Source organism: Rhinolophus sinicus, chromosome 1 (assembly GCF_057876585.1).
Source record: "Rhinolophus sinicus isolate RSI-liver-muscle chromosome 1, RSI-T2T, whole genome shotgun sequence".
NCBI lineage: Eukaryota > Metazoa > Chordata > Mammalia > Chiroptera > Rhinolophidae > Rhinolophus > Rhinolophus sinicus.
The window spans coordinates 178208938-178221669 of record NC_142501.1 but is presented as its reverse complement, the minus strand read 5'-3'; the positions used below and the strand labels follow the sequence as shown (position 1 = coordinate 178221669).

Genomic DNA, 12732 nt, shown 5'->3' with positions numbered 1-12732 from the left:
AAACCATTTGTATTTCTAACGCCCATCAATAAATGTGTGTATGCGTCTGTACACATATAAATAAAATTGGGCTAACTAGCAAATACCTTAATAAGTAAGTCTGAATGATTTGTATGTGAAAATGTACATCCTATGTGATCTAAACAATAATCAAGTGGTGGAGGCTGAGTCTTGTCATATTTCTGTATCAGGGAAGGGAAAGGAGGGAAATAAAAGAGATGAATGATTTTCCTCAAAGAATCATAGCACGTGACAGAAATATAAATGTCTCCAGATTATCAAAGAAAATTAGCATCAAATCAGTTTTAAGCACTGAATAAAAACTTTAAGGCTGATTTCTAAATGAAAACTATCAATTCTTCAGTTTTTTTCCTTAGAAAAATGTGACCATGTGATTTGACTTAGTAAGTACCAGCCACTACTACCACACTGCATGGGGATTTCACAAAAGGAGTTTTAGCTTAATTTTATACAAGCCTTAATTCTGCTCTACGCTATGATGACTCATGAAAATAAAATGAGAAAATATCACAAAAACCTGGTTTAAAAAAAAAATACATGGGGTAAAACAGACTCTCAATTCAATAGAGATTACCTGCCATTTTAATTTTCAAACAGGCTATTTAAGTAGAAAACAACTGTTACACAGAATTATATACTAAAAAAAGTTTAACGAAAACAGTAAGTATGGCTAGCCTTACAACGTAACATTTTCTTCCCTTTGTCAATCAGCAAATCATTGACTTCATGTCTAATAACTGCTTAAACGTGTCCTACCCAATGAGGGAAAAATTCTTACCCTACATACAAGTCGCATTCCTTCTATATCTTCAGATGAGAGTAATTTAATTTGAGAAGTACCTTTAAGAGCCTGTTCAGATTCGGACATTCCTGGAAAGGAAAATCAGTAAGTAAAACCAAAACGAAAGGAAAGATGTAGTATTAAGTATAATTATCTCCCTGATAATATAATAATAATCAAGTTCACTATTTCATACCACGGCATTTTATAATTTGGGAGGGTCTAGGTCAGATTTTTAAAAAATATATTTTCGACATGAAAAGGAAATTTGCTAAATAAAACTAAAGAATTCTAGAGAACAAATTTCCAGATCTATTAGAAATCAGTCAATACAGAGTACTTATTCTACGACAGGCAGAGTGCTAATAAAATAAAGTCAGTAAGTGATTCACAGTTGAATAGTACCACACAACTGACAAACTGCTTTCATGATCATCATCTCATGATGCAACTATAAACCAACAACTGATAAGTCAATTATACTCATTTTTTATTTTTAACAGGACCCTCAGTCAGTGTTTTCCAAATTGCTATTTGTGACCCGTTAGTGGCCTATGACTAACAATTTTTAAGTAAATAAAAGGAACAGAAAATGTTAGATTACATCATACAGGGCATGGGTAAGTGCTATTATTTATTAATTTACACACACACACACACACACACACACCAATTCATGTTTTAAAATACATTTCTCACTCTAAGTCATAGTCAGTAAAGTTTAAAAAATATTGCCCTAAGAAGCATCACTAATCAAAAAAATTAGCTTAACTCAAATTATTCATGTTTAAAAATATTAAAACTAGTATAATGATTATTTCAAAATCTGACAAAAAGAATATAACAAACTATAAACTAGTATTTTTTAATAAATGGTGATATAAATATCCCAACTAAAATATTAAAACATGATCTAAAATACATGTAATACACCATGACTTGAGACATATTGGAAAGGCAAGGATAATTCAGTATTAACAAATATTGTTGCTATTTGTTACATTTATAACAAATATTGTCATTCAAGAAGGAAAAATAAATGATCATCTAGAAAGATGATTCTGATAACATGGCCAGCTACCACCCCAACATGATAAATATGATTCTCAAGCCAAGAACCCAAATCATGGACAGTCCAGTAAAGCACCATTTAACACTGTTCTAACAGGTTCTAGCAGGTATATTAAACAAAAGAAAGAAAGAAAATATAAAATTAGAAAGAAAAGGACAAAATTCTTATCCATTTCAGATGATTATATATCCCTACAATAAGGGAATACCTAGTAAATGATCAGAAATAAGAATTCAGCAAGTTGGCAGATTATAAGATAAATGTATTAAAATCAATAACTTTCCCCTATATAAACGAACTAGAAAACATCGATGATACTATGTACAAGAATAACTAAAACAGATAAAGTATCCAGGAGTAAACTTAATAAAAGACCTAATGAAGAAAATTTTAAAATACCACGGTAAGACATAAAAGGAGACTTAAATAGAAAAACATACCCTGTTCTTGGATAGGAAGACTCAATATTGTAAAGGTGTCAATTCTTCCAAAATTAGTCTATAAATTTAATACTATCCCAATAAAAAATGGCAACAGGATATTTTTGGGAACCAGACAAACTGATTCCAAATTTCACATGGAAAAACAAACATGCAAGAATAGCCAGGAAAATTCTGAAAAAGAGGAAAGGTGGGGGCAACAAGGCCTACCAAATATTAAAACAACATATAGCTATAATAATTAAGAGTATGGCAATGGCACATGACTAGACAAATCGGTTAAGGAAACAAAACAGAATCCAAAAACAGACTCCAAGACATGTGAAAATTTCATATAATGATATGGGTTGCATTTTAAATCAGTAAAAAAAGGACTGATATTTTAAATAACTAGTGATGTGACAACCAGATATTCTTTGGAGAATAAAATTAAGTTGCATCCATATTTAATTCCTAATACTAAATGAGTTTCAAAGGATCAAAAATTTTATCATACAAAAAAAGAGTGAAACCATAAAAATAGTGGAAGAAAACATGGGCAAACATTTTTATAATCTGTGAACCAGAAAGGTCTTTCTAAATCATTAAACCATAGACACCTGACAGGAAAACACTGAGAAATTTTATTACAGAAGAATGTTGAAAGTCTGTCAAAAATGTAATGCTATAAACAAAGATAAAACGTAAAGTTAAATTGGGAAAAAATGTTTATAGCACATACATCAAAGATTATTTTGATGTATAGAAAGAGCACTTATAAATAAATCAGTATGGAAAAAACTAGTAACCTAATAACTGGGGAAAAAGGCTAAGAATGAACAGACAGTTCAAAAGGAAAGAAAATACAAATGACTTAACATATAAAGATTCTCAACCTTATTCATAATTTAAAAATACAAATTAAAATAATAGCAAAATACTATTTTTCATCTTTCAGATTAGCACAGATCATCAAGTTTGATAGCACTATGACGGCGCAGATATGAAAAAAAAAAAGAGAGACCCAATGTTTTTAATGGAAGTAACAATCGACAAAATCTCTAAAACTTGTTATATCTCTCAAAATAAAAAATACATGAATTCTTTGATCCAGCTATTTCATTTTAGACAATCAACCTACAGAAGCATTCTCACATGTGCACAAACATATAATTGTAAAAATAGTTACTACAGTCAAATTGATAGAAGTGAAAACCTGTAAATAATCTAAACATACATTAGTAGGACCCTAGTTTAATAAATTATGGTACATCTACACAACGAAATACTTCAGACGTTAAAAAGACAGAAGTAGTTTTATACGAGCTTATACGGAATATTTATAAGATATATTAAGGGACTATAACAAGGTAAGTTGTATATAGTTTGTTCCTATTGTATATAATTAGCCGGGGGCAGGAGGTGGGAGAGGGGATGATACGTGTGCACATATAAAATATCTCCAGAAAGTTCTACAAGAAACTGTTAACAGTGGTTCCCTCTGGGGAGTAGGACTTACTTTTCACTGTGTAACATTTTATCCTATTAGAATTTACTTTGTCTATATATATTTTAAAACTACATTCAAGAATATTAAATACAGAGTAATGAAATTACACATCCTCAAGAGCTATCATTCAAAATATCTTTTCCTTCAATGTATTTGAAATAGTGAAGTTTAACTAAATTTTTAAATTATATTTATAAAAATGTAATATGGTTCCCACTTCTTAGAGAACAAAGCAAAGGTACCTTAGTTTAGCAGATTAAACCACATGAAAACACTGACTTTCAACTATTTTTGACATGCAAAATCAATAACTTCCCATAACCCAACTTAATTTAAGTTATGTGTACAGGCCCTACGGTCAGAGACTGCTCCATTACCCTGTGCTGCAAATTACCTATCTTCTCTGTGTGTCTCACTATCATTATCTATAAAATGGAAAAGACAACAGAACCCACCCCAGTAGTAACACATGTAGTAAGAACTTAGCATAGTGCCTGACACGGTTACAAAAAAACAAATATCAAGTACAGAATATCATGATCGTCATTACTATTATCATCATCACTACTATTTCTGTAACTGCTATAGCCCTTTAGAGTCTTTAGTTAGGTATTCATTCATGAGGCCTCCACAAACTGTTTTTATCTATTAATAAATATATATTATTTGATAAAGTGGAGGACATTGTTAAAATCAAAACTATGTTTTAAATCTAGAATTTGATTCAACAATATAAACTACCATACTATGTTGAATGTAGCCTCTGACAACTACATAAACAATGTTTTCAAAAGTGGGTAGATTTCTAATGCAAGGAAACAATCTTTAATTCCCTCAAATGTTCTGTGTTAAAAAAAGAAAAAGTGTATTTATTAGAAATCCAGAACTGAAAAACTTCTACAAAAAAAAAGCACGCCTTTCCTTTGCAGTAGTCATCAGGCTCACAAATTGAAAACTGAAATATCAGTTTAGCAGAACTTACCTAAAGGGTGATCAGCATAATCTGGTCTTTGAATATAACTTGGCACTGGCCTTGTTGGCATCTAAAAACATCAAAGATGTTAGTTAAAACTGAGTCAAATATGAAAGCAGCTTTCATTACTGAAATTTACTAACAAAGGAAATAAAAGTGGGGAAAAAACACTAAAAAGTTCATTCATTTCAATTAAATAAGAAAGTTTTAAACAACATCTTAAATATCGTATCTATTTCACAAAGATTAAGTTGCACTTCCCTAGTGTTAACGCCACCCTCTTTCTTAGGATATATAAGGAAGGGGGAGAGGGGCCAAGGCCATTAGGGATTTAAAGAGTACACGCAGACAACTGGGTGCCCAAGCTGTTCCAAACCAACTGGCAAACCAACAACAATAAAATAATGTCTCTAAGTAAATATACACCAATATGTTCCTGATCATTATCTCTGGGAGGTAGGATTAAAAAGACTTTCTAATATTTGTGCTATTTTTCCACATTTCTAAAATTAAAGATTTAATCCTTTTATAAAAACATCAGTAAAGAGAATTTAAGTATTTAAGGATGACAAATAGATTTCAACTTAAGTGGATTTCTACATTAAGACTCTGAAGCCCATCTGACAGGAACATAGGGGTAGGAGTGGCAGGAAAGCCATATCAAAATTAACCTAGAAACATATCACGTTAAAGAAATTTTTAGAAAATTAGTCATATACACCACCATCGTGCCAGATAAAAAATATCAATTCTACACTTTCTCTTTCAAGACTAAGGAAGTTTTAATCCTGTGATCTTAAATTCTTTCTACTTCATCCATAATTGTCAATTGTCCCTACTAACTTTCAAATAATGTACAATAAAGAGCTAGAATACAAATTTAATCCTGATTATATGATTCATAATTGGAATACAAATTGTAAGTATCATTTTTAGGAAATGGCAACTTCTAAAAATTGGTGTATAAGAATGTTAAATTTTTATTACCTTATTTACTCACCAGTGGATAATGTGGTCTGAGTTTACCAGTATATCGATAACCTGCCCATGGGTCAGTGTTAATATCACCTTCAAGAGTCCAGGAAGACACTTCTCGCTTTGCCTTTTCATCTTCTGTGTGATGGATGGATGGGAGTAAAGAAGAGAGAATGAAATGCTTCATTGGTCAAGCTAATGAGCAGCAGCACATCTGAACTATCACTTGTTTGAACACCACACCGAAGAGCTCAGGCACAAAAATCCAGCAAACTCTCACCCTAAACTAAATCGTAAAGCTACTGCTTTCCTGCTATGTTCACAACCCTATGACTTTTCAAAGATCTAAGTGTCTTGGGAGAAAAAAGCCCAAGATAACCATATTGCATGTTTCTACACAATGTCGACTAGGAACAGCTCACAGAACTCCTTTTCCGAGGTAAATGCTAAATGGAGTCACTATCCAATATCAATTTATAGGAAGCCTGTTTTGAAATGTAAAATCTGAACCTAGGAAAAACTTCCTAAATAAGAGCAGGTATTACAACTAAATTCTGCCCTCTTAGGAAAAGAAGATTCTAAAGAAACCCAAAGCAAATTTAAAGTAAAAAACATTTCCCACTTTAGCTGATGGCTTTCAATTCAATATTTTAAACTGCTTTAATAATGTTGTAAGTATCATTTGCCTTTTTTCAGGAAGAGGGTAAGGGAAGTAGGTAGGAAAAGGCAAAGATAGGGGAGGTAACAATCAGTAGAAAGCTAATGAAAACGCAGTAGAAAATTTAAGAATCACACAAACACATACACATAGCCCTTACCGGATTAGTTATTAATACATAATGTTGTTATATTGAATGCACCTAAGGACCCTTTTCACACAGAAAAGACCTTCTATGGTATCTGATACCAGCAAACTGACTGCATCTCTTAGTTACAGTGTAAAACAAAACCAACCTAAGACCTTAAAGAGCAGGATTTCAAATCCCTCCTAGACCAACGACTATCAACCTATATACCTCCCAATGCACACCCATCTTTTCTGATTACTGTCATGCACGCTATCACAGGTTTCAAAAGTCAGGCTTCAAATAATTTTAGAAGTGTATGAGAAAATAAAACTCATCCTTTAAAAAAATCTATTTAAAACATGAAGTGGGGGAGAAGAGATGGAATCATACCATATTAAGCTAGTGAGGAATGGTGAAATGGGTGAAGGTGGTCAAAAGGTACAAAATTTCAGTTACAGGACAAATAAGTTCTGAGGGATGTAACGTACAGCATGGAGACTAAAGGCAACAACAAAAAGACAACCCAGTAGAATTTCCTCATTTTACAGATGAGGAAACTGAAGCAAGGCAAGTAAAGGAATAGACAAGAGTAAGAATAGAAAATAATAAGAACAGAAAAAGAAAAGCTCTACAGTGCTACTGAATTTTAAATACCTTCCTCCCCTCTGGAGTTCAAGAAAGCCGCTGTGAATGTTAATGTCAATAAGAAAACTGTTTCTCATCCAAGGATAAAAATAGACTCCATTCATTGCCAGTAGGGCCAGACATTATATAAAACAGTTAGAAACGCAGGCCCACTGACGCCTGCTTCAGCTATGAACTGCATCAAATGCTTTTGTCTGAAATACGAACCTCAAGAATAATTTTCACCTGAAACCCAGGGCAGAATAACAATCAAGATGAAGGCTTTTTGCTTTAACACACTCCTGGGGCGGGAGCAAGAAGGAAAAAGGTAAAATCTTTCAAAGCTTCCTGCTGATCTGCATTCTAAGCCTTCCACGATCTATTTTCCAAAGAGAATTGAAAGCAACTTGAACAAATAATATAAGCAAAAAGCTATCTAGATTGAAATATGGCAAGTTCTCTTCTAATGATTTACTTAGGGAAATTCACACTTCAAAAGTCAGTTCATTTACATTTTAGGAGCAATTTGATCTGAGCCCTAAGTGCTAGACACACACTGGACACCTAATAAATCTGAACTGGACTTGTAGGGGGCGGAGGATCGGTAACAAAATTGCATATTACTGGTCTTTCTCAAAAGGCTGTGAAAGCACAGGACATTGTACACAAACACTTGTAAGCTGTCTCTCGAACATCAAGATGCCACAGGGCCAGGTAAGCTGCAGGTAGTGTCAAAGAATACTGGGTATGGTCAAGGTCTGGCCCAAAGCCCATCACATTCAGGCTTTAGCCTTTAAAAGGTTCTGGGCGGGCTGCCCCCTCCAGCTGGCTGACATAAAATAACTACACATGTCTAAGCTTTGCCTAGGACAGGATTTTCTAATCACAATTCTGACTCGGTTCTTCCAGAGAGGACTATTAAATAGCTGTGGAACACTTATATATTATGTACTGTACACATGCAACGACTTCACATGGATTTGTTAATTTAATCCTCACAACAAACTTACAATTTCAGTATTTTGAGGTAAGGTTCAAAGTGAACCATGCTCAAAACACTTTGTGGAACCCGTTCTGAAACACTACATAACACCTTCACTCTGCAAGCCCAAACTCAAGCACACTAGTTTGGAGGGTAGAGGAGTGGCATAAAAGAATTATTTAGAGTTTTGGGTGTGTGTGTGTGTGTGTGTGTGTGTGTGTGTGTGTGTGTTTAATGGAGTTTTTATAGCATATTTTTGGCTACTTACTCAAAAGATGCCCATCAAATGCTTCCACCTCTTATTTTAGGAAATGGGAGACAAAGAAACACGATGACTATCTCAATGATACATAACAAGGATAGACTAATATTGAGATGTGAAGTGCTACAACTTTTACAGATCACACTAAAAGCAAACACTACTACGTACGTACACTCTGGCAGGGACACTATATAGGAAATGTGTGCCCTCCCATCAGCATTATGTGCCTTTAAGGTCTTTCTAATCTATCTGATCTTCTTTACTATGACACACAAAAAATAAATCCTGCCCTTGAGTCATTTATTTAACTCACACTTGAAATTTTCCTCAAGCTTGATCAACTGCTGCAATCAAGAAAACTCCAGGTCCAGATAGTTTCACCAGTGAATTCTACCAAACATTTAAGGGAGAAATAATACCAATTCTATATAATCTCTTCCAGAAAACAGAAGAGGGGGAAACACTTCCCATTTTATTTTATGAGCCCAGGATTACTCTAATGGCAAGACCAGTCAACAATGTTAAAAGCAAATTACAGACCAAAAGCCCACATGAGCAAAGCTATAAATCAGGCATCCTTCAAGATTCACACACAATACATGTTAAAAAGAAAAAAAAAAAAAAGCCTGAGTGTATCACCTTCATGACATAAACTGCTTGATGTATGTTCTCATTATTGTTTCTTAGAATAAGGTGCTGTCTCTTATGATGCCCTGTTCCGTCCTAACCCAACCTTCTTTCTCCCAGCCCCTTCCCCAATACTCTGCTTGCTCTGGAGATCACCCTTCCCCAAACGTTCCCTCCTCTAGGGCTGTCATCCACAGTGGTGCAGTCAGGGTCAATTTATTAGTGTGGGAAAGAAACAGGGCTGGCCGGCTGAGGGCTGTCTCTACCTGACACAGCCTAAAGGGATGAAGAGTATTAGGCTCACCCACTGAAGAAAATCATCCCGAAAGATCCAAGAGGGCACCATACTAAACACTTAGAGGTATAAGTAAAACCAAAATAACCTCCATTCAATGCAGTAATAATAACGTTCTTTTTATTAGGGTACATTACCTATTTAACTCTCTTGTAGGCCATACTGAAATAACTCTACCCACAGAAATCCAGTATTAAAGAAACAGGCAATAAGTTAGCAAATGGTTGGGGTAGAGACCCATTCTAAGCTCACTGACTTACATACGGTTTCATGTTTCACTTCAACACTCTGCTTTCCTATGTTTTACCTTCCTGATTATAAAATGTTAATTGACTCAAAGAGCTCTAAAAATACATAACGCATTAGAAATATAATATTTAATGTACGAGTGGATAAAGTTAAATGGAATTACTTAAAGCAATCTCTATGCCCTGATTTGAGGTAACAAATTCTGTCATTTACTCTGATAAACTCATTTATTCACAATCATTTTTCCTCATCACTGACTACATTTCCTCCAACAGCCTAGCATTTCCAGTAAATGTAGACTTCACTTTACACAACAGAAAATATCTTCTTGAAGTTTTATTTCCGTTTCCTTCAAATGGTAGTTAAACTGACCTCAATGTGATTTTAAGATATATATATATATATATATATATATATATATATATATATATACATATATATAAAACAATCTACCAAACTTCATTAAATCAGCAAATTTCTAAAAAATATGCAAGTAGAGGAAGATAAACTACCAAGACCAGTAAGTTGAAACAGCCCTTAAACTAAGGACCACGTGCTGTGCTGTCTGCCAAGGCTTCATCCATCAGGACGGCAACCCCATGGGAACAGAAAGCCCTTGTAAATTTTCAGGTAACAGTGATGGGTCATCTTAAGCCAGCCACACTTGTGACATGAATATACAGATGAACAGCCAAGCAGGAAAGGCTATTAGAATCAGAGATACATCCCCGTGGCTGACAGAATAGCTAAGAAGCAACCACCAGTTTCTCACAAAGTAACTTCAAAAGAGCAAATTAAACATTAGACTATAAGTAATAATGTTAAAATACCAAAAAACAAAATAATATAATTTTGAGTAGAAAAAGCAATCAAAATTCAAACTAAACAAATACAAAAGACATCAGGCTAAATAAAGCCAGATAGCTCATGTGCCCTTGCCTTCAAAGTGCACCATTTCTAGCAAAGGAAAGAGTCTGCCGAAAGATTAGACATTCTCAGGTATTGCTCAAGTAAGATCCATCTATCCTAGCAACCATTTCATGTTTTCATGTTACCTGTGTCATATAACATCAACAAAGATATTACTCAGCCACATTTTAGTTACATGATTACAAACCACAAAGAACAAAAAATATGTCCAAGTTCTAGCTTTTGGAATTACACTTTCAGAACATTCAGATACATACTTTTAGATCATTCAAACATACACCTCCAGAAGTGGAAGAATACTTGTCTTCTGCACAAAAGCCACTTAAGACAAATGGTAGAGAGATGTGTGATTTTACTTACTTGCTTTCTTATGCAGTAACTTGTGAGTAGCCCAACTTCCTTTAAAACATTCCTAAAAGAGCAAACATGGAAATTAGTGTCAGTCCTTCCTTCATTAGAAATATTATTTTCATGGATGTTGTACATAAAAACAGTTAGGGGAAACTTCATTTGCAAAAATCAAATCTGTGACTTCACTAAGCTGAATATTTAGAAAAGCTTAAGAAATGATGGCAGACTATTTAAAAATTCATTTCAAAAAGCAACCTAAACTTTAGATTACTTCAAGTAAGCAAGAAACATTATCCTATATTGTAAATAGCAGTTGTAGTTTTATTTCAATTTTATGTCACCAGATTATTTTGAAGTATTTAGAAAGAACCATGAGCCAATTATCAATCAAAGACGAGGACGAAAGACAAGGAAAGATCCTGCAGATTCTTCCATTATATATTTATAGTAGTTTGACTCCCAGTCGGTCATAACCCACTTTGCTTACTACGCGCTGACAGCTCTATAGACTGTGAGCTCTATGAGGGCAGGGACCATGGCAGGTTTACCTATAGTCTCCAGAGCCAAGCAGAGCGCCTAGCACACATTAGAGTTTCAGTGAGGACTTGCTGATGGATCATAATGGATGAGATTAGAAAGACTAAACTTTCACTTAGGAAAATATGTTCACGTAATGTATTTCGAAACCAGGAGGAACTACTAAACTGGGAAAAATGAGTTCAAGTAATAAACTGAATTAAAGTAATGAACTCAAGTAATAAATTAGAAAAATGATTCAACCAGGTGTAGATCTTATTTATACCTTGATTTTTAGAGTCTCTCCTTCAAAGAATTTAAAATTATTCAAATACAGTAGTTCTCCCCCTTATCACAGTTTTACTTTATGTGGTTTCAGTTACCTGCAATCCAATTGTCGCCCAAAATATTAAATGAAAAATTCCCGAAATAAAGATTTTATAAGTTTTAAATTGCACTGTGTTCTGAGGAGTGTGATGAAATCTCTCCCAGTCCTGCCTGGGACATGAATCACGCCTTTGTCCAGCATATCTACTGCATACACTGCCCACCGTGAATGACTTAGTAGCCAGGCGTGTGCTCCAGAACCCTTATTTTACTTAACAATGACCCCAAGGCACAAGAGTGATGCTGGCAATCCCGATATGCCAAACAGAAGCCAGAAACTTTATCACAGGTATGTATGTATAGGAAGATACATAGTAGTTATACGGTTTGGTTGGTCCTAGCCAAGGTTTTGGGCGTCCCCTAGAGGCCTTAGAACATATCCCCCGTGAGTAAAGGGGGACTTTTGTAAATCATTACAAATACTAAGAAAATTTACAAATTCCTACAAATGTTTTGACTTTGCAAACATAAAAGAGTAAGTCATGGATAAGAGAAAAGCTAAGAAAAAAAACAGAAAATAAAACGTCCCTAGGACGGTGTGGTAATGAAACCCATAGCTAAGACCAGAGGCCTCTGAGACGGCAGTTTCCCCCCCAGAGCCAGGAACTTCACTATTTCCTCTCTACTCCTTGTATCCTCATGGCTGGCAACAATTAAGTCAAGAAAACCCAAGTTATACTTATTTCCTCCTACTACAACCTACAACGTCAACAGACTTCACATGTATGCACACGTACCCACAACATTAAGAACTGTTTCATTACTTGAAGCTAAAACTGAGGACGGTTTGCTGGGGAGGATGAGCAATGTGGTGAGCAGAATGATGGCACCCCAAAGATGTCCACGTCCTAATTCTCACGACCTGAGAACATGTTAGGTTACAACTAAGGTAACAGGGAATTAAAGTTGCTAATCAGCTGACCTTGAGCTGGGGAGATTAATCTATTTTATCCAAATGGGCTCAATGTAA

At 34.5% G+C, this 12732-nt stretch overlaps 1 protein-coding gene across 1 annotated transcript in view; it reads right to left on the bottom strand.

Moving 5' to 3' along the window:
- METAP1 (methionyl aminopeptidase 1) overlaps nucleotides 1-12732 on the bottom strand; it is a 62784-nt gene that overhangs the window by 16519 nt on the left and 33533 nt on the right. The window contains exons 2-5 of the mRNA XM_019741141.3: nucleotides 10869-10920; nucleotides 5777-5889; nucleotides 4786-4846; nucleotides 800-891 (exon numbers count right to left, since the gene is read on the bottom strand). Coding sequence (XP_019596700.1) covers nucleotides 800-891; nucleotides 4786-4846; nucleotides 5777-5889; nucleotides 10869-10920 — 318 coding nt within the window. The remainder of the gene's footprint in view (nucleotides 1-799; nucleotides 892-4785; nucleotides 4847-5776; nucleotides 5890-10868; nucleotides 10921-12732) is intronic.